General features: G+C 35.4%; 2 protein-coding genes and 1 long non-coding RNA gene across 4 annotated transcripts; 1 reads left to right on the top strand and 2 right to left on the bottom strand.

Moving 5' to 3' along the window:
• Window positions 1–5: 5 nt before the first annotated feature.
• Window positions 6–10,142, bottom strand: LOC105687351. 2 transcript variants are annotated; one of them, XM_020853154.2, is made up of 3 exons: window positions 9,741–10,142; window positions 1,202–1,942; window positions 6–983 (listed from the first exon to the last, which is right to left on the bottom strand). In XM_020853154.2, the coding sequence occupies exons 2-3, from the start codon at window positions 1,918–1,920 to the stop codon at window positions 566–568; spliced, it is 1,137 nt and encodes a 378-aa protein (XP_020708813.1). In that variant the 5' UTR covers window positions 1,921–1,942; window positions 9,741–10,142; the 3' UTR covers window positions 6–565. The 2 variants fall into 2 exon arrangements, with proteins under 2 accessions (XP_020708813.1, XP_012258364.1); XM_012402941.3 differs by lacking the exon at window positions 9,741–10,142 and adding an exon at window positions 2,110–2,447.
• LOC110117075 lies at window positions 5,364–22,975 on the top strand. Its single transcript, XR_002305768.2, has 5 exons — window positions 5,364–7,070; window positions 13,707–13,859; window positions 21,560–22,337; window positions 22,550–22,723; window positions 22,800–22,975. It is a non-coding gene; the product is annotated as an uncharacterized LOC110117075 (long non-coding RNA).
• Window positions 11,155–21,563, bottom strand: LOC105687406 (ceramide kinase). Its single transcript, XM_012403053.2, has 8 exons — window positions 21,248–21,563; window positions 15,216–15,449; window positions 14,926–15,119; window positions 14,470–14,845; window positions 14,232–14,384; window positions 13,951–14,147; window positions 13,659–13,855; window positions 11,155–13,553 (listed from the first exon to the last, which is right to left on the bottom strand). The coding sequence occupies exons 1-8, from the start codon at window positions 21,369–21,371 to the stop codon at window positions 13,478–13,480; spliced, it is 1,551 nt and encodes a 516-aa protein (XP_012258476.2). The 5' UTR covers window positions 21,372–21,563; the 3' UTR covers window positions 11,155–13,477.
• Window positions 22,976–23,254: the final 279 nt, after the last annotated feature.

Here is a 23,254-nt window from a genome sequence, read left to right as displayed (position 1 = left end):
GTAAATGATAGAAAAGATATTTACTATTAAATATATTATATACTTAGTAGATAATATACATATATACTTAAAATTTAACAATTATAACACAGACGGTAAATACTAATAGATTTCCTTATGCACTATAAAACGCTGTAAGGTTTTTTACATTATTCATGTGATGCATGGTAACAAAAAATGAAAAAAAAGTTAAACTTATAATAATCAGACAGTCTTTCGAGGTCAAAGAAATCAACTATGACTTGATACACAGGTATAAGTATACCGTAACTTAACTGCAATTAGCATTAACAACGACATAAAAACGGATGTAAAATGTGTACGTGAATATTATTAAAATATATAAATGCACGAGGACTTCTTTCTCCGGTTGAAGTTTCGTCAAGAAATGAAAAGACTTGTGGAAAAAAAAGAATAAGAGATAAATTGATCAAAATGTGTGTCCTTGTGAAGGAAAATTAGGCACTAAATATTATGTAATTGTAGGAACGGTTAAATTTTGAATCATGTGATGTGAACTTTGCAGATTATAATCATGAAGCGAGAAGATTCATTGACCGGGGTTTCAATCCGTTGGATAGAAACGAAGGATTGCTCTGCCCTGTATTTCTGAATGACAGAGCTTGTGGACAACATCGAGAGCCTCTTCTGCTGGGTAAACTGTGTGAGGTGGTGGTTCGATTTCTCCGGATGAAACCAGCTGCACAAGCTCTTGGAGCTGCTCCAATGAACCAGGATCTACTGGCTTGATACTTTGCTGTCGTTCTTCGGCACGTCTGCTGAATTTGGGCAAAAGACGATCTGCAACTTCCCTAATAACAAACACCACACCGCCTCTTCCAAGACACTGGAGGCTTCGATGTAGACTCCTCGATGTTGTGCCGAAGTCTATTACAACGTCTACGAGACCCTGACATGCATCCATCGTGCGCTCAATCAACTGCTTCTCATAAAGGTCCTCGTTCCATTGTACAACATTAACACTGCAATTAGAAGGTAAATAGATTAATAGATTAAAACAGGGAGCTTGTGAAGGAAGTTAAATCGACACACTAGGAATCAATGTTCAAGTGAACTGTAACCAGTTCTGATAAATAACAACTAATCGGTTGTTCGATAAAGTGGCACACGTCTCATTGAGATAAGGTAAATGACCCTTAGCGTTTTTTAGATAAGATTCTCAATATCATCTTTGACCAACCTCTTGAATTCTTTGGCCATCAGGAGACCGTCGTCTTTTAATGATGCGATGGTAATCGTGACTCTATTTTTCATATTGCTAAAGTGGTATGCTGCGATCCTCATTGCCCAGAGAGCAAGTCCTCCCGTACCAACGATGAGAATTTTGCATACGCTGTTATCACCTCGTTCTTTAAGGAGTGCTTGTACGTGTTCATGGGTAGCAAAAACTGTGTTCATTGCAAGCAAGGCTCCGGTTGGCAGCATAGCGGCGACGCTGAGCTCCATTGTGTCTGGTATTTTGATGAGGTATTTCAAATCATGGACTACCATGTACTCCGCGTATCCGTTGGGCACTCCGTCATAGGGATACAAAATAACTCTGTCACCCACTGCGTATCCGCAGTCTTCAGTTATATCGGAGCCAAGTGATTCTATGGTTCCTGCAACTTCGTAACCCGGGAAGAGCGCCGCATCTCTTACACCGTAGTGAGGTAAGGTGGTCGGTAAGTCGCCTTCTTGTGAAATATCATGGGATAAAAGACTGCTTGAACTCGATAGCGATGTCAAGCTTGATGTGCTCGGTGAACGACGAGGACGATAACAAGCACCGGCACAAACTACTCTAATTCTAGCACCATTTGCAGGTACATCCGGTACGGGTACATCGAAACTGAAGACGCAATCACGACCAGCAAGTCCTGGACTCTCGATGGACACTTGACGACATAATTTATTCATCGTACCAGATTTCGTCGGTTCCCTGTTGGCAAAAAGAAAACTGATTAACGGTTTATATTGGCTTTTTCAGCACGATCATACGCAGAGGGGCTTCGGGAGTAAACTTTGTGGAGTTCATCGCTTCGGAGTCAAGTAAGTATCTTATCATCAGGAAATGCTGATTACTCTAACGATAGAATAAAAACATACCTAAATGGTTCATGTGCGCAGTGAGCCATTGTGGGAATAGAAACCATTTCTATTGGCATATCGGATTTAAAAATCGCCCTTCTGTTCCAAGTGTAGAACAAATAATTCGCAGCGTAATTAAATCACTCGTAATTAAATAAACGTCGCAATGGGACGCTTAACACACTGTTCGAACAACGAAATAATAATTTGTATTATAACAAAACGGTAGAGAGTACATTCGAGTGAACTATTCACAACTGATTCTTTGTTTAATGAAAACCAAAAACCATTGAGTAAAAAAAAAACTCGACGCACGTTACTCGACCGCGCTGGTTACTGACAATCTGAATGCCCGCGGTCTCCTCCTTTCCTTCTTATACCTTCAACCCCCCTACTCAAAATTCTGCGATCTATAGTATTTTGTAAATAACTTCATAGAGGGGATGAAAAGAGCATTCATGTCCCACGTGTTCGTTCGGTGTTCAACATTGCTGTTAACTGCTATGACCCCGGACTACGATGATGATCGTACAGCGGGTTGTTTTGTCTTTCCTTACGTATACTATATATATTTCCACTATCTTCACCATCTTTCTGTAATTTTACCGTAAACAGAAACCCGCGCCAACAGCTGCCTCCGGACAACAATTAGAGAAATTCATAATCTCCCTTGTATTTTAATTAATTCATATACCACAGGGTATCAAAGAAACTCTTACATCAATTTTAGATCACAATAATTAACATGTTTTTAGTCACGTACGTTCAAATGACGTTATCTCCAGCGAGGCTAATACAGGCAACGTCTGCATTTATTTGTTAATATCCAGATGATTATGCGGCAAATGAATTAATAAACTCAAATCGATGGCAAAAAAATGAATTAAAAATCGTCAACCACTAGAAAAATGTACGTTCATTCATTGATGACTAAACGAATTATACCGTTAATCGGATCGCGGCCAAGAAAATGTGCACGAGCGGAACGCGTGCCAAAAAAAAATAATAAAAAAAAAAATAAAATAGCACATATTGAGTCACGTTTCTAGAAAGATTCCAGTATGCAGAACGTCTAGTAAAAATTATAAAGTCTAGACAGAAAAGAGCGTCAAGCTGTCTGCAGGAAGAAGAGACATAAGGATAATCCGGAATTTCTACAATAAGACACACGCTAATTAATGGTCGATTAATAGAAAAAGAAAAAAAAAACAATCTTTATTCTCGTATCTTAAAATGGATATTTTTCTTCAGCTTATTCTTTTCTGATTTTCCGTTACTTTCGTCGAATTGTAAAACCTGTAAAGAGGTATTTCACAAATTCGAGAACGAAGTATTGAAAAATACAGAAAAACAGTTTACAATTTTAGTACCTCAATTGCGGTATGTTTCAAAAATACATGAAGTACTTTATTTTTGATTTTTATTTGAAATTTCTTCGTTCACATACGAGTACACAAAACTTCCGGAACTTGCTCATATGTATAATGCTCTCTGCATTAATTATTATAATTGTATTAATTTATCCTTGACAAAGGCCAAGGCAATTGTTCATACGAGATAATGAATAGCATACCGACTAAACTGTTGCGATTAAAAATTGCTTACAATTTTTTTTTTCTTCGATAGAAAAAAAAAACGCTACAATAAAAAAAATATTTCACGTCGATTTATTCTCGTTGTACAATTAAACTAATTCTTTGATCCTTGAAATTATTGAGAAAAAAAAGTAGATTATCATAATATTTGATAATCGACCTCGATCGTATGATGAAAAAATAGTCCAACAGAAAGAAAATAAAAAGAAAATCGGATGTAAAATAAGAAGAAATAACAAAAAAATAAAATATACGTATAGATTATTTTAATCACGTGAAGATATAAATAGATTAAAAAATTATATTTTGTGTGCGTATTAAATTGTTGCACTTATTTGGTATAAAAGGAGAGCATATCACTATTTATAAAACTACATTCGAAATGATATCGGTAATTATATTGGTGAAAAGATAAGTAAAAAAATAAAATAAATCTAACTTAAATAGTATGACATTCATTATCGGCCCCGCAGTACGTACGTAAATCGAGCATTTTTATCTTATATTTTATTTGATTCTGCTGAAAAGAGTGCGTCATTTACTGTTAACCTGCTTTAGATTATAACATATATTTGTTAAAGAAAATACCAGATTTGAAGAAATATTTACGTATGAGTAGGTATGCGACTGTGTTTGAACAAAAAAAAAAAAATTAGAATGTGATTAGAAAATTAGAGAAAAAATAACGAGATCCATGACCGGGTTATCGAATATTGTTGAAAGTTCTCTTCGGTAAACCTACCAAAAAAAAAAAAAGTAAAATATCTAAGCGTCAAAAAGTCGCCGGCGTACTATTTCAATTAATATGGAGTCTCTGGAATCGCTCGATAAATCTTTTAATTCAAAGTGTGCTGAGAAAATGAATCTGTTCAAACTCGGTACATGGATCTAATAAATGACAAGGTATATAATTAAGTAAAACTAAAGGTAACGTCGCATATGTATGGGTACTGGTATTCACGCACATTCGCAAAGTTCTTTCGTTCAATTACAAGTGTAATGTTATTTGGCATACGAAGAGAATGTTCCGCTCGCGAACGTACATACGTGGGATAATAATAATTATTTTAGGAATAAATAAATGAAGTAAAATAAGATAAAATAACGCACGTATGCGTATACGATAATAATGTACATCTGGTGAGTTTGATCTCGACCCAAAGTCCTGTAGTTTAGAATAATTTCGAATGCGCAAAAGTGAGTCGGAAACAATATCGACTGCAGCAATTATTAACATAAGCTCATGAATGCATCCGTGTGAAATAGAGAGAACGCGAGAGAGGGAATTCGAATACAGACGCGGAAGAATGTGTGCGAAAAAGCGCGTGGGCTAAGTGTTTTTGGTTTATTAAAAAATGCACACGTGTCAGTGCACACATGTACGAAAAAACAATCGCGCCGGTTCCGCTGTAGCTGGAGCTGGATCTGGTTCTTTTTTCATTTTATATATATATAAGAATCTTTTTTACTCTCCTTTCATGTGGTGGGGGGCAAAAACGGTCGATGATCAAGGCATGCGATGATCACGTGAACAGCACCGAACCTTCACGTGGTTTTCTGAGTCGGTCACCTCGCTCGCCTCCGTATAATACGCTGTTACAGTAACGTACATAAAACCCACTGCGTTTTTATGTACTTCAACTTCACGTTTCAATTTTCTCAGAGCTATAAGTTGCTCCTTTTCGCTCTCTCTTTCATTCGCTTCATTTCGTTTGTTAATTAAATTATTTTTCTGTAATTATGTATTCCGCTGCGACGTGACGCGGCGGGAAACTCGGCGGTGAACCAGATGATTCTAGGGTACATACAATGAGTGATTACAATAACAACTACGATAAGATTTTATAAAATAATGCGTTTTACGTTGGATTATTTTACCTCATTTTTTTTCAACCACCCAAGACCCGTGTACGCGTTGATTTTAATTTCAATTTATTTCATTGTCAGCCGAACGCATCGAAAATTCGAAAAATTCTTTACACGCAAGCGCGCGCTCTGCAATGAAATTCGAATGATTTTGAAAAGCTAGCCTTCCGGGTAGTGCAGCCACAATAGTCTGCAGTTCAAATATTATTTACGCCGATAGAAGTTCGCCTTGGATGCCCATTTCTGTCGGTGTAAAATATTACGTAAAAAATTTAAAATAAATAAAAAAATCATCTTCGCTTTTTGTTAGTTATATACGTAATCTTATTCCGTATGGTTTACTACAATACGTACTCCTGTTTGTTATTGAAATTTATTCAGTCCCCCGTTATAATACCGATATACGATCAAGATTTTGATTATTTTTTTCAACCGTCGAACTCACAACCGATATGCAAATGGAAAAGAACAAAATTATTCGTCCATCTAGAGTCATTCGCTGGGGGGAAAAAAGCACAATTGGTAAACGAAAGAGTTCATGTGCATAAATTAATTAATACACATAACCGTATAGTTATGTCAGAAATAATTAGCGATTAAGGAATACGGTATATAAACAACAATCGGTGAAAAAATCGTTGATATTACCTAGATTTCAGATTTTACAAATTTTTTTCATAGCCGTATAGGGAAACCTTGACACAATTTTACGGTTATCTCTATTCAGAAAAGAAGAATAGATGAAAAAAATGATGGTATATACGATATAGCTAATAATATAATCATGATAAGAAAGTTGACGGTGTAATCGCCATTTCGGGTACAATATATTATGTCGAATGAGATCGAAATTTTGAAGGAAAAAAAAAAAAAAACAACAACAAAAAACAGGTGCGATCAGATACGCGTTGATTGTCTTGAGTAATCGAGATGTTAATCCATTGTGAAAATTGATAATCGATAAAATTCTTTTATCTCGGACCCCCTGCGAGGATGATGACTCAAAGAAAAAAAGTAAAGAAATTATGACGTGCCCGTACACCTCGATATTTGTTAAAAAAAAAAAATGGGGATGAAATGGGGATGCGGGTGAGAAAAGGCGAGAACAATATTTACCCATTATTGTTTATCGCAAAGGAATGAAAAAAATATTTGAAATAAAGGAGAAAAGATCACAACCTCTTACAGCATAGATATAATGCATCCGTATATGTATACGTGTAGTAAAGATCATGTTGTGTAAAACGATTGATTTTAATTACAAACGATCCACGTGCGTATTGGTTTGTTGATAGAGCGATAAGAACGTAAACACTTTGATTAAAAAAATTATCATTTTTACAACGATTGTTTGTACCGGAAAATGGGCGGGGTTTGTGAAAAATTTACGATGACGTTCGAAACGATATCCATGTGCAGAATCGTAGATGAGTAAATTAAACTTGTCGCATCGAGTGTGAGAGAAAAAAAAAAAAATAAATGAGAAAGAAAACAGAACGAACCTACACACATAATTAGGTGAGTAAATAAATAATGTGAGAAGATGTGCAAATATGTGAACCGTGACGATAACATCGTACGTAATAATTAACTGTATTATGTACAGTTTAAAAAAACGGATAAAATATGACACGCGATAGGGTTTTCGATTTAATTCCTTTATCAATATCACGAAAATATGATAACGCGTCAATCCGCGAAACGACGATACGAACAATGTAATTAATTATTACGTCGTGGAAACCAATCGCAAGAGAAAATAGCGTGTATATATATGTATATATATATATATATGAAGAGAAAATGAAAGAAATTCAAGAAAGAAATAAACTAATACAATAACTTATCAACGTGATTAATTAATTATCATTGATTAATCCATCGATCCGCGTAATTTGAGTTGTACTGCGTAGTTCTAATTAAGAAAGAAAAAAAAAAAATTCATATAAAATTGTGTAACGACACTTATACACGTTATCGCACATACGAATTATAAATAAACGAAAATATTCTTTATCCAGAATTGTTGAGATCGAAGTTTATAAATAGAAATCTATAATAATAATAATAACAATGTACTTGTTATTCAGTGTATACGTATGTCTATGTAACGTGTCAAGTTAGGTTGAATATTATAAATGCAGCTGTAACGATACCGGAATATGTATATGTACATGATAATCGTTTAACCAATTTAGAAACAATTTAAAATATATTGACCGTAATTGAGACAACGACGAGAGTTTGAAATTTGTCAGTTATCAAACGAAGTACGATCATTTCCCTCGTAAATGTACCTGTACATAATTTGGGCTTGATCTCCTTATTCTCTTCACGATTCGAAAAGTAAGAGAGAAAAAAAGCTTCTTTTATTCCAACTTCTTTGTGATAATATTTAATAAAATAACAAAATGGCGGAGAACTGAAGATGAAAGAAACACGAAGAGAAAAAACAGAAAGAAAAAAAAATACACATTCATATACGTATGTCCGTATGTTTTACCGGAAAACAATATTGCAGTGCAGAGATTATAAATTAATATTATCACCATTATTCTTTCTATTTATGGTACAAACAACATGTTATCATCAATACTGCACTTATAACGATGATCATGATCTATGCGTCATCCTATCGTTTTTTTTGTTGTTTTTTTTCGTCTTTCTTTATCTAAATTATACCGGTTGAATGGAATTAATAGCCACCGATATAACGTAACAATAGAATCGCAGCTATAGACGTATAATATACGTATGTACGTACGTGTACGGTATAATTGAGGAGGCTCGGCACATTCGATTACGTCAGATCTTTTGGAAAAAAATAAAACATAACAGAAAAAAAAAAAAAAACGGTTTTGTAGAAAAAAAAAAAATAAAATTACGGAAGCGAGAAAGAAACGCGTCCTTGTGGCTCCGAAGATCTGCAGCACAAGCTGTAATTTTGCCGATTCGAATCTTTGAAAATACCATTACGACGTCCTCGGGCAATCAATTTAATAATATTAATTGGACGACGAGTGAGAACGAGCAATAATGTCGTAAGAAACGTTTTTTTCTTCGATTTACTGATCGATCCCCCGTAGGTCTCGTCATACACTCGTCAGGTTTTGCATTTGTTTTCCAATATTACAAAAGCGAAAAACGAGAGTTGAGTAAAAATGAAATATTTTCACTCAATTGTTGGTTGAGATGTTTCTGCTTACATCACACCCCGTCCTCGATTGCTCGAGCTTTTTTAATGCGCAGCTTTAATTCCTTCGGCCTCAAACCAACGAAAACAAAGCCCATCAATCGCTCTCGACAATCAATCGACTTAATCTCTCATTAATTAAATATCAGCAATTATTTCATTCGATTCTCTTATCAGCGTTGTTTTTTTTCACTAATGTCATTATCATCATCAAGGCTGGATTATAATCTTTGTTCTTAATTATTTGAAGACAAAAAACAAATAATACAACTGTATTATAATTCAAATTGTGTGAGAGAGAAAAGCAAAAGTTCTCTCGAAGTTTATCCAAATCGCATATATGATTTTGGAATCGTTTTGTTTAATTTTTCAATATTCTTAAATCGACGATTGCTCTCCTGATCTGTATTATCGTAACGACGACGAGAAATCTTTCGTCGTATAGTTGGGAGGATCTAAAAATATACTTTGACAAATATTATGAACCATTTACGAGTAAATAGAAATAATTTACTACGATTACATACGTAGGTATATAAAGTAAACTTGCAGCGTGATCTTGCTGCATAATATCGTTGCGATATCGTTACAAACAAAGCCGAATGAAAGAAACTGAATTTTTATTATCGTTTTTATTTTTCCGATGGCAGAAAAAATTTTCTCTTTTTTTTTTCTTGAATCCAAACGGCGCCCTCGCGATGTTTTCAGACACGAGGAGGGCGAAATTTGGAGACAGGAAAAGAGGATAAAAAAAATGAAAATTTGGGAAAAAGAAAAACGCCGATTATTAGCACCAGAGTGTATGTAACGTGTAAAGCATTTGTCTATCGATCTTTACTTCTACTACCAGGTACTTTGTGTACAAGCTGGAGCTTAACGACCTTGACTTGACACAAAGTGATATCAAGACAGACGGGATACGCACGGATATTCCAATATCGAGAACGTGCGAGATTGATGAAAACGAATTTTTTTGAAAAACTGGATAGACTCACCTGCCAGTAATGGTGGCGCGGCGTGTATGATTACGTTGTTTAACGAAATGCGAGGATTGTATTTTTTTTTTCTGTCTGTTCAAATATATGTTTTTTTTTTTTTTTTTATATCATTAGAGACACCGGATTCGACGTCGATCGAAAACCTCGACGAGAACAAAACAAAATTATCTCGATTCAATTTTCTTTTAAAACCGAAAAACGAGACCAAGAGAAAAAATAAATATAACAAAAACAGCCCGTCAATCGAAGAAAGACAAAGAAATTTTTCAACCAGTAGGAAAAAAATCTAACGAAAGAAGGACATTGGAAGAATTATTGTATTCTATTCGTTTGAACGACGAATTATTCGAAGAATCTCCGAGGTATAATTCTAACGTTTTTTTCTCTCTTAGCTTTTCGACCGACCGAATCGCGAGTGAAGGAACTAATGAATGACGTTATGCGGTGTACAAAGCCCCAGGGTTTCAGTCTCCGAATCGACACTGATAATTGGACCAATTGTTATTTTTTTCTCTTTATCTCATTATCCAATTTATTTATCAGACTATTTTTTCCTCCCTTTTTTCTCCGTTCTTTCTTTTTCGTCTGTTACGTACCGTATTGTGCAGTTAAACGTGTTAAAATCTACTGTAAAATTGTGCTTTTTCAAAACTCACCAGAGGGAACTACGACACAATGTATAATACCCCGATGGATTTCACCGGACGATTTTCAACCCCCGTTTATTCGTTGGGGGGTGGAAACTGCGGGGGATGAAATTTACAGAGGGCGCTTGAAGGGCGCGAGAAAAGCGCCGGCGCTCTGTAAAATATCCGCACACATTTACGTCCCCACATATTAGATATACATGGGTATACATATGAAACAGAAATCATTCGAGATGATTAAAAATTTAGTTTCCTCCGATCCACCCCCAGAATTATGGAACAACCTCCACTCGATTAACTCGAGCTCACTGACCTCTGAGTGACCTTCTCGCGACTTTGAGAATTTTTTTTTCTCCCGTATTCATTACCAATTACAAGGGGGGTATAATGTAGGTAATCAAAAATGCAAAAGTTAAAGTTGTCCGGCGTTTTTTTTTCGGTTTGTTTTTTTTTCCTTGTAGAAAATTCGTTCCCTTTTTTTCATTGAAACTAATTTTTGGGATCGGGTAACAAGTAAAAATTAAAGAATGCGTTGGAATTTTTTTTTATAATATTCATATATTTCATCTAATTTGTCTTTTTCTTTTATCTGTCGATTCGTTATTTTTGTTTGTTTATTTTTTTCATATTTTGCACCAATTGTTCACACCTAAGAAGATAAAATATGATAACAAATAATTTTATGAATTCATGAGTTCTTTATTTCATCTCGCTTTTCTTTATTTTGCAAATTTCATTTTTCTTCTTTTCCTTTTCTTTATTTCTTTCTTTCTTTCATTTTCCTATCACCGATTGTATCTACACTATTTATTACAGTTATGATATACCTACACGTGCACCGTTTAATTTTCTTCTATATTTCTCTATGTATACTTTTTTTTTTCTTGCCGTTTTATTATTTCATGCTTTTTGTTTGCCGCTTGACTATTATGATTCATTGTTCTATGTAGGCTTGAATATTTAATCACAGCAATGACAATGATAATAATAATCAGAATCCATTAATTAATTACGAATATTATGACAGAATTTTCTTATGTTCTTCTCTTTCAAGCGTTTTTATGCATGTATTATTATAGATATACGTATGTGGGTATATGATTGATATGTTCGCGTTTATGCCTATAGTAAAATAAAAATTAGAATCGTTTTTAAAAAATTTTATAGCCTGGTGTTTGAATAATTTGTTCGCTCCAAAAAGCTGACGGGTAGATAGAGAGGTGATAAAAGAAAGTATATAGTGTACGAATCAAAATCGACGTTTGGATTATGATTTTATAAAAGGAAAGAAAAAAAAAAAAAATTGAAAAGAATTTATAATCGCAACGATATATTTACGTTGCAATTGCACAGCTCGATTATTTGAATTTATATCAAAACAAGTTAAATATTAAAATATAGATATATTTTAGATGTACATTATATAGGATATTATATCGCGTATCATTAGATACTTATTAATTTTCACTCGTGAGGGATTTTTTTTTGTTTTTTTTTTTTATAATTAGATAATTTCATTCGCGTATTGTATAGTCTTATTACATCAATCCCTTTAAAATCACCCTGTATATCATCGATTTCTTTTTCAAACTTAATTGATTGCAGTATAATAGTAATGATAATTGAAGATTACAATAATATTGTCGAATCGATCTGATCAAGTATAAAATCATTAATTAGTCACAATAAATTAAAGTTTGAAAGAACAAAAAACTGAAACTTAAGGAAAACAATCAAAAACTTAATCCCATTTCAAATGCATCCAATTCGATCCACCTATTATAATATATTATGAATGATTAAATTATCTATTTTATATTATATTATTGTTAATATCATTATTATTTATTTTATCGACATCGCATCATCATCACACTATCGATTAGTTGATATAAATTAATCATTCAAATGACAAAAATAAAATAGTCAAATATTTTAGATACTAATTATTATTGAAGCGTCCGTTAGGTCATATGATCGCGAGCGTCTAAAAATTATTCATTCATTGAATTTGTTTTATTTTCATCTATTCATTAATTTATTTTATTTCTTTATCTTTCGATAAGTTTTTTTTGCACACCTAGGCCTACATTAACTGTAGTGGAATGAAATTGATATTTTCGATTTCAGAAAAAAAAAAAAGGAGAACGATCATAAACGGAAATCGCGCAAAGAATACCAAAATTTCAAGTACAGATTTTTTTCGAGAATTTTTTTTTCCTCATTTCTTAATGACATTAATAAAATAACAACAACAATAATAATAATAATTAAAATTATAACAATAATAAGAACGGTCAACGTATACTGATTAATTTTTTTCTCTTTTTTCCCTTTAACGTGTAAGGCAGGTGGTATCATACAATTTGATACCATAGGTCACGTGCGTTACCGTATCAAATAACAGGCAGAATTATAAAACGAAAAAAAAATAAAATAAAAAATCATGTAAACTTTTCATCACCATTTGTTTAAATTAAATTTTCATAATTATCACTTCAGAGTATTTAAAATCTAACTAAGTAAAATTTATTAAGCGGTTTTACGTTTCGTTTATTTTAAAAAATGTTTTTTTCCTTTTTATATATATATGCTATCGTTGCGAAAAATATTAATATTGCATACATGTATCACCTCATAATTATAGGAATATAATGATCACACGTCCGATTAACGCGATTCGCGCGGAATTTTTTTTTTTTTTTTTTTTTTATCGTTAACGTAGAAAAATCGCCAAAAGAAAAAGAAAAAAAAAAAAAAACATAGAACACAAGATAAATGATCACGTTTTGAAAATATTTCGAAATAAGAAAACAATAGATACATGTTATTCTAATATCTGCATGTGGGCAAGTCGAAGGAACTAAATGATTATTTCGTTTTTTTTTTTTTTTTTGTGTCGTCTTTTTTCTTTCGATGTCCATGAGACAATATTTAATTGCTATTTTTTTTTCATTTCGTTAATATGTATATACGGATATCGCAAGTTTCCATGCGAAAAACGAAAATTGAAGTTGCATGTACTTGTTGTTTTTTTTTTTTGTTGTTATTGTTGCTTGGTAAAATACTGGAAATACTGGGAATAATTCAGCAAAAACATGACGTATCTTCTATCATGTCCTGAGATCGCCTCGTGTAAACTTTCAGTAACTGGCAATGTACCCTGAAAAAAGTAGAGAAAGAAAAAAAGAACGAGAATGAAAACAGTTTTATAAAAGTTCAAATCTATAGATGTGAATTTTTCGATAATAAGGAATATTTGTATCACCTGATTTTCACTCTCGAATCCCCTATAACTTCACCGTCGCAATTCCAGACGCTGTTACCTCGGGGCAGTGACGATCTGGCCGATCCGTTACTCCGATTTATCTGATCCGCGGTATCGGATGGAATATTTATCACAGACGGAAGGGGTTGGAATGTGAATTCCCTGGCTCTGTAGACTTCGACGAACGGCAGGTCGTACTGGGTAAGTTTCGAAAAATTTCCAATTAATCACTTCGACAAGCGATTATCTCGGTTTTATTCAACGCTCAAGAAATCGGATCGAGCGAACTCACCAAATTCTTATTCTTGCTACTCAGCCTCAAAAGTACCCTGATATTATTGAAAAACGACGTGTGACGTATCAATATCAAATCGACGCAACCGTCGCCCACGTGACAATGAGGACTGAAACCCATGGGGCTCCTGTCGCAAGCGCAGGACACGTTGGCGCCGTTAACCATAAAAAATTTACCCCGTACAGTCAGCCACCCTGAAATTTATCCATGAAATTAACAAAAATTATTTTTTCTTCACTCCTTTTTTCAAAACAATCGTCGTCAATCGTTATACTCACTGGCTATCTCCTTGTCGCAGTCGTTGTTTCTCGTGTGTTCTATGCACCTCGTGCAATTTTCCGTGCACTTCGTGCTCGAGGCCGGATGACAAGGATCCGACAACAGCTTTATCTCTCCCTCGTAGCCCTTGTTGGCGATTATTTTTTTAAAACCTGAAAAAGGCGCGCGAAATTTTCCTCCTTTTAAATTTGCATCGACTCGCGAAACACGTCGATGGAAAGAAACTTCGCTCCTCACCTGAGTAATCGTACCTCTGAGGTCCCATCCACCTGAATTTCTCGCTGTCTTTTATCACGTCGCCGAGATAACCGTAACTGAGCATGCTGGCGTACAACCGTAGCAGCGATTCTTCGCTGTGGACCGACGACAAATCGAGGCCTATGGTGTCACCGAAAATGATATGTAAAACCGCCGTCTGTACGTCGATCGTACCGTGCAAACTGTAGGCAACGGTGTCCGTGCTACCGCTGGGAATAACGCCGACCGGTAATTTCGGGGGAGGTAAGATGATCTCCGGGTCGTTCGGATCTATGTCCTTGTCTTTGACGGTTCGCATCACCAGGCCGTTGAATACTTCCGCAAAGGTTCCGTCGCCACCGACGCAAGCCACGGCCTGAAAATTCGACAAGTTTTCGATTTTCTGCTTTTCGATCGTTCTGAGACACATTTCTGATTTTTTTGGAAATATTTTACCTGGACGTCGTCCAAATTACAGGCCAGCAGGGTGTCTCTGATGTGTCCAGCCCTCTCCGTTACCATCGATCTAGTTTCTATACCGGCCAACGTCAAAAGCGGTTGAACTTCCTTCTCCCAGATTTTCAAACCCCTCTTTTTACCGCCGAAAGGATTGACGAAGAACATTATCTTCCTGGGACGGTTCGTCAGGCCTGTTTGCAATTTTATATATATATTCGAATAATTGATTAAAAGGCGTCTTCGTTGTCGTGCAATTTATTTTATTTATCTCGCGATTTATAGCTCACCTGTTAAATAATTACGAATCGTTTTCACCCAAGATCCGACTTGCCTGGAATCTGTGTGACTCATGGTGACGGTGTGATGACTCCATTTGTTTTTCGCACCCCGGGCGGCGTAATGTATGGTAAAACTTGTCGGTGAAAATACTTTTTCATCCACATTTCCCATTGATATTTCTTCATCTTCTCCGTTACCGTAATGGGCGGCCAATACGTCGGTCAGAGGCAAAGTCCAACGCGCTGCAATGATAATAGCGTACCTATATCAATATTTATACGTTAAATCGCTCGTAATTGTTATTAGACTATATCGAAAACCAATTAGCCTGATCGATACTCGTAATTGATTCTTCGATCCGTACGAACGAATGAAAAAATGAATGAAAAATATCGAGCGTAATGAAGTAACGCGATAAAAATACGACTCCGAGGCGGCGGCCCCCCCGCGTTCTCCGTACGATTCGATATCTTTGTATGTATAAGTTGTAAAATGAGCTCCGATAGGAAGTGTTAATTGACTATAATAATTAGCAATAATCGTACACTTCGGTAAACTGCTCATTGACTGCGGATCTGGGGAGCGTGAGGTCACGCGGTTGTTTTCAAATGTATTTCACGCGCAATCGCCATTTTGTCGCATTATTTTACGGGGCGAAAGAATTGAGATATCTCGCCAGTATTCAGTCGTAGCTTAATTTTCTAATTGGGTACGTGTTTCGGAAATCCAAATACACGAGATTACTGCAATATAAACTTCATTTGAATTTTCTATCTCGATTTCTTCGGAATTTTATCAGAGTTCTCTCAGACCACCTGTAAAAAAATTCAAATATTCCTTCAAATTATTTATTCCATTTGCCAATTGAGGTGGATCGGACATACTAGCGCCGCTCCTCAATTTATCGATGAACTTCTCAATGAATTTTGAAGTGCATGCGAGTGCAGCGATGCGATTTATTCAACAGGCGAGTGCCGCCCTCTCGCGTATAACAATAGAAACTCTTCAAGTTTGTTGGTAAGATTAAGATAAATTAGTCAATTTTATCGACAACTAACGGTCGATAAAATAGTCGTCGAAGAATTAATTTTCAACAATTGTTAATTATCGTCGAAGGAAAAAAATAAATGGAGACAAAGAATCCTTTACCGTTTAATTTTTAGTTCAATGAAATGCGTTTTTTTCCAACAAAATATAACAACTGCAGTATAAGTTTGCGCATATGTATAATAAACTATACAAAAAATATGGTCATAAATTAGCACCGGATGAATGGCGAGATACTAATATCATATTGCGAGATAAGATCGATATCACGTTTCACATTATGGATGCGTATTTCGAGGACGCGAGTAAAAAAAAAGAATAAAAAAAAAAAAAATTTCGTACCAAACAATTAGATATCCGCGCGATATATTTATCTGCAAATTTAACGCTCCAATTTACCCAATACGATCGATATAATACGACCTCGTTGACTAGGCAAATATACATTTTACCTACGGTACGATATTTTATCTTTAAAACCTCGCTAATTGCGTCAACTCGTTTGTTGTACGCGAAATTGATTAAATTTTTTTTTCTTAACGCAGATTAAAAAAAAAATAAAAACTAACTCTGCGTCGATCCAACGAACGTTTCGCAAGGCCCGTCCGACGAAAGCGATTTTTTTTTTTTTTTTTTTTATCCAAATTATTCTCCCTACGAATCTGAACCAAAAAAAAAATTTATATCGCCGATGATTTCACGCGAGACTCCCTCGCAATTTTATTCAGCCGCTCAGAGCCATGATATTCTACTTTTCATTAATTTATATGTATCCCGATAACCGCGACGCATGGCCGGTTGCAAGTTCAAGATTTTTTTTTCTCCTCATAAATTCCAGACGCGTGTATCTAACTTCCATACGGTCGACCTCATATATTCGTACGTACGTATGTACGTAGGTACGATGACTTTTGCATGCGCGATGAGCGGTTTTATTTTTGTTTATTTATTCCGATTTTTTATTCCTTCCTTTTCTCATTTCTCTCGTTACTTCCGTAAACCGCGTAAATATCGCTATCGGTACACCACCGGTTAAATAATAATAATAATTTTATCTCGTAATTATTCCAATTATTTAAACTCAGAAAATTTGATTAATTCATATACATTAGATACTAATTAATGTGATTTCATTATTTTCATTCATTTATTCTCCGATTTTTCTCAAAGTTTTTGTTTTTTTGTTTTTTTTTTACTTATTCGGCACATTGACGAGTTTTAGTGTAACAATTACGCGAGTAATTAGTCAGTTATGGTAAGATAAAATTTTTTTTTTTTTTCAAATAATTAAACGATAACATTACCAATATAAAAAGAAAAACCGAAAAACGTTACGGAGGACAACCGGACGTACGAATCAAGCGGGTTTTCCAATTTTGAAATATAATATATGAATATGCATGAAATTCTTACCAATATATTAAAATTCATTAATATTTTTTCCTCTCCAAAAGATGCATCGCTATATCAAAATTCAAGGTGATCGTATAATTATTTCGGAATTAATTATTGGTACCCGATCGTTATTATTTTATTCATATTCGAACGCACTCAATTATAATAACAGGTAGATAACGTATTGAAAACCTAGTGAACTTTACGGTATCCTAATTACATAAAAATCCTTGAAACAAATCTTACGAATAATTTTGAAATATGTATATATATCTTTTCTATACGATTTATAACATTATAATTGTACTTCTCAACGCGCTTGAATTAATATATTATATTAATATACTTTCACTGGCATCGAAAGCGCACCACCGACGTCGGGTTTATTATTTGTAATTACAAAATCTTGCGCGCATAAAATTATCGCTCATTCTTTTGTCCGTAATTACTCCTTTTCTTCTTTTTTTTTTGCTACCGCTGAGCGATAATACCTTTTCATTAATTGGACGTATACCTCGCGCCGCTGCACCGCCCTGACGTATATAATGCGCTTTCGAATTATCCGATATATATATTTTCCGCGCAACACAATTGATCGACGCCCATTATTTTCCCCATTTTCTTTTTTCTCCCCCCATTTTTTACTCCGTCCGTCTATTTATCAATCCGGGTTTCTCTGCGGCGTATCGCGTCCGCGGATATCCAATCTACATCGCGACGTGCAACGGTGCATACGAGTCGGCGCAGGTGCTCGGGCGGAAAATAAAAGAGAAAAAAATATATAATTCTCATTGTTACGAGAATAATACTCGGAGTACATGTACCCGCACTGTACGATATATTATTAGCGCGCACTTAAACCGCAATATTATCAAACCGAAGCATCGTGTTCGCCTATAGCGCATTAGGAAGGGAAAATGAAAACCGACCGAACGCAAATAAAAATGATAAGAAACGGAGAATAGAAAATAGGCTATTAGGAGAATAAAGAGCGAATTACGGTACATCGCAATCGCGATCGATACAATCGTTATTTCCTATGTACCGTGTGCATCGCGTATATTATCGTAAATTGCGCTCGTGCGACCTATATAAAAAAAAAAAATAAGAATAATATAAAAAACGATACGCCGGTCTAATCGGCGATGTATGATCGTTGATTTTCTTTTTACTTCCCACTGGAAGGAATCGAGTGAAATAGTCGAATGAAATAAAAGCGTAAAAGCGAAGGAAAAAAATTGTTTGTAACAATTCTGACGTCAGAAAAATTGCTAGCAAAGATATACAGTGAGCGATAAATCTATCCTTATGTACGTACTTATGTATATCTTATACATAGAATGTATAATTTTTCTACGTTGAGTGCATAGGAGTAGAAAAAATGAAAGAATAATGGCGCAATTATGCGAGTTATCCCCCTCGGTATTGGTAATTTTTGGATGATTAGAATTTTACTTCCAAATGTCGCCATACGCGATAGAAATTAGAAAAGTTTACGTACGCGTGTACAGATGGACTGAACGTGCCCCTAATCGAATTGAGCGATAAAAGAAATTAGCAAAAGGAAAAAGAAAATCAAAATCGTACCGTTATTGCGACGTACTGTATTTTGTACACGGTCCAACTACTACATGACGTACAATATAGAGAGGTATATGGGGTACAGGTAGAAACGTATAAGGTGAGGTCGTAAGTAACTGTGATTGCTATAATTACGAAGTGTACATAATATACCTACGCTATATAAGTATCATCGTATGCGTTATTATAATATTGTCCACGAATATTTTCCATCCTCATTTCTCTTGCGTAAGGTACGCGAGTATAGCTGTACTCGGTATACCGTGATATTGGATAAAATATTGCGTTAATATTGTACGGTTTCTGTGCATATGGATATACACGATATCAAAAACACAAGGTGAAATGAGAATATCGTTTCGTCGCCGATCGCTCTATACCTAAATATGTATATGTGGGTTAACGTTAAAACCTATCCAGTCTTGGATCGTGCGAAGATCCTTGAAAATTTTTTCCTCCAAAAATCGACCACTCATTTGCCTCGAACTCGTCGAAAATCGAGGCGAATCTTTTTTCCTCGTTTTTTTTTTCATTTTTTTTATCGACGCAAACAAAAATAAATAAATTGAGAAGCCGATGAGAAAGTGCGGGGAAAACATAATTTTTCCTTCCATTTACTTCGGAGTAGAATTTTTTGGCTTTTCTCTTCGAACGAGTCGAACAAAAAATAAATCAACTCACTCAGAAACTCAGTCAGTCAGGAATAGGGTTTGCATTTCACGTGAGGAGAAAAATCGATTATTCCTTTATAGAATTCACGTTAACGAAGTAATCTACCTTCCATCGATCCCGATGAGTATAAATTTCTGAAGATGTAATTTGGAAGACATTTTTTTTTTTTTCTTCTTTTCGTTGCGATTATTTATTCGGAAGAAGCTACCGCGTGTGGCCGGTATTGTTATCCGAAAACGACTCCGTTGAAATTATAGTCAATTTATATTTCAAGTATATGAAGAAACAACCATAATAAATTATTATTATGTAGGAAGTTTATGTATATTATACATGTACGTATACGTTAAACGAGCTTATGCCGAGGTCTTTTTTTCCTTTTTAACAACCTCGCGGCCGATCAAGTTTGTTTCTCCGTATGTTGAACATTAACCTTGAGAATTTACTTATTTTATTTATACATTTTTTTTTCGAACAACAAAATATCGGCAAGCTGCGAGTAAAACGAGACATGAATTTAGCGTAACTCTTGTCTGCGCTATGAAAAATCACCGACTCTTTCAAATAATTGAATAACAAGTGGTGGAAAACACACATGACGTATTTCCATCACATATATTATTCAAATTCCGTGAAAAAAGACATCGTAAGATAATTCTCATTATTTTTATCGCTACACTGACAATTTTATTTTATCGGTATCAAGATTTTAATCAGATACACGATCAAAAAAAAATACTCGCCAAGTGGTTTCTTTTTCGTCTGTTCATTTTTATCCTTTTGAAATTTTCATTTTTTTTTTTTTTTTCAATTACGAGACAACTATACAATCACGTCGATCGGATAAGAATTCCATCAATCATTTTCACATTAAACGACTGGAATTAAGTTTTTTTCTTTATTTTTAGCCAACTAAAATTGATTAATTTTTTCGTACCTACAGCAGCCGTTGCTTCGATTGAAGGAAGAAAACAAGCAGATGAATGAAACACACGAGCGATAAAATATAATCGTCGTTAGCCCTGTGGCCGAATCGCATCCGCGTCGACCGTAAATTGATTTCAATGAAAATGAATTGACGAAAATATATTATCGCGTGCGTGTGGCTTCGACACGTCTCTGGAGCGGTGTGTTTTTCTTTAAATTTTATCGCGGCCGCACAGGTGTCTGCGTAATGCCATGGTGAAAAATCACGATAAAACTACAAAGAAAAACAGGTTCCATTCAAATTTCAATTTCACCTGTAAGAGGACAGGGTCTCCTTTATTTTTCCTTTCAAATTTCGTCACGAAAAATACGTGTACGGGTATGCACGGGTGGATATACATATATTGTCATGACTCACTGTACGGAGCTCGTTCTGTTTCCCATATGAGCGTACCACGATGAAAGTAAACCTTGCACCTTTTTTTACGTATAACAAATGTGTTGAGTAGCACCGCATCCGAGGTATGATCGTTGTCCTGCATATTCGTTCCTTATAATTCAAATATTCTTCTTCGTTAACATTAATCGATGGATTTTATATTTATCCTTTGTTGTCGCCGATTTATTTATCTGTTTAGTCTCTCGATCGATTCAATCCTATAATTATACATATGTGTACATCGTGTCGAATCGTTAATATGTTTTTTTTTTTTTCCTTTTTTTCTTCCAGGGGTAATACCGTGTCACGTGTTATCCTTTCGAGAGAGAGAGAGAGAAAGGGAAAGGAAGATGGAAAAAAAAGGGACAAAACTGGGGGAATATGAGGTAACACAACCGGACGTTAATCGCAGGAGATTTTCCCGATTAAAATAGTTCCTTAAAAACTGCACCACATAGCGTCAACGGATCGATGTGACACCCGGAGTTATAATATAGCATAAAGAGAACGCGTTGCGTACTGAAATACACCAAAGACATGGACTAGACTTTACGATCCACTTCTGGCTGGCTGCGCCTGCCGACTGAGGTTCGTTCGAACGGTTCACGTTTGCTAACAATTCTCCGAGACACGGTGGGAGGATGGTTTTGTTTGGCTTTTTCCTACCTAGTTCCTATACTCTAATGAACGTTACTCGGTATTATTTTAAAATAATTCCAACAGCGGTTGTGACCCAGCAGACAGAACGCATCGTCTATCCGCATGAACTGCTCGATTGGTACGACAGGAAGCTTTGTGGAGTGACATTTTTTTGCTCGCTTTGCCGTTTAATCAATACGCCTGGCTTATCAACCATCAAACCGTAGTAGTCGTCGATGGAGACGAGGTACATCGATCATTGGTAGACCAACATCGGTACTGGATACTGCAGCTCTCCTTTTTGGCTACTCCGTCCAGCGACCTTTTGCTCCCTTTTTCTTCATCTCCTCTCCTTTTTTTCACCCTTTTACACCCGACCCGCGCCTCTGCTCACCTCGCTCGACGAAACTTTGACGAGATTTTGGCCAGGGTAAAATCATTTTTCGCTAAAATCGTACGATGAAAATTAGGTGCTTTTTAGGGAAAATCTTTAGCTTGAAATTTTGTCGGCACCTTTTTTTTATTTTCGTTTTGATTTTTTGGTTTACCGCCCCGTCATCGACCTGGCGATGGAATCCCGTACTAAACCGTACGACCTGACGAAATATCATGTACTTCAATAAAAGTTCATATCTGTTTTAGGGCCACTCGTAGAATGACGATGATGATATGATAAAATACAGCAATGATCTAACGAAGGTTCATTACCATTACCTATTTTTTCGTGGCTGCACAGAGTAAAACGTAAATTTTACTTGCGGCCCGATGGCGCTTGAGCAGCAAGGGCGGCGGCGTAGGAGGCAGAATGTTCTGGAAGTAGGTACTCCATATTCTATACTTTCCACATGCGATCAAGATTTTAATTCTCCAAACTCTAATTTCTTCCTAACAGATGCGTTCGATGCTTGAATCGGCAGACGTCCCAAGGTGAAAAATGTAGAACCGAAAGTTTGTAGTCTTCGCAATTGGTACGTACCGATGAAAGAAATCAAAAAAACAAAAATTAAACACAATAAATAAATGAGATTTTTCACAAAAATCGAAGGCAAATCAGACATGTTTTTGAAGGACGATTTTTTACCCTTCGATTATTTTTACATCTAGCCTTTCAGGTGGTGAGCATCGTCGATGCATAAATTTACCTGATAATTCGGTGGACGGGGAACTCTGGTTGAGGGGATTATAGAATGTTCGAAGCAAGTTTTGCGCGGGAAACATTCCTTTCTTTCGGGTAACATTCCAAAGTCGATCATCATTGTTCGCACACACCGTAGACTGTAGTCTACAGACATCCTTCAGACGTGTATTTGTGTACGTATATAATAGAAAACGGCGTCTTCGTCAAAC

The sequence above is a fragment of the Athalia rosae genome, chromosome 5 (assembly GCF_917208135.1).
Source record: "Athalia rosae chromosome 5, iyAthRosa1.1, whole genome shotgun sequence".
NCBI classification, from domain to species: Eukaryota; Metazoa; Arthropoda; class Insecta; order Hymenoptera; family Athaliidae; genus Athalia; species Athalia rosae.
Note: the sequence above shows the minus strand (reverse complement) of the source record. Positions and strands in the feature narration are given on the sequence as shown.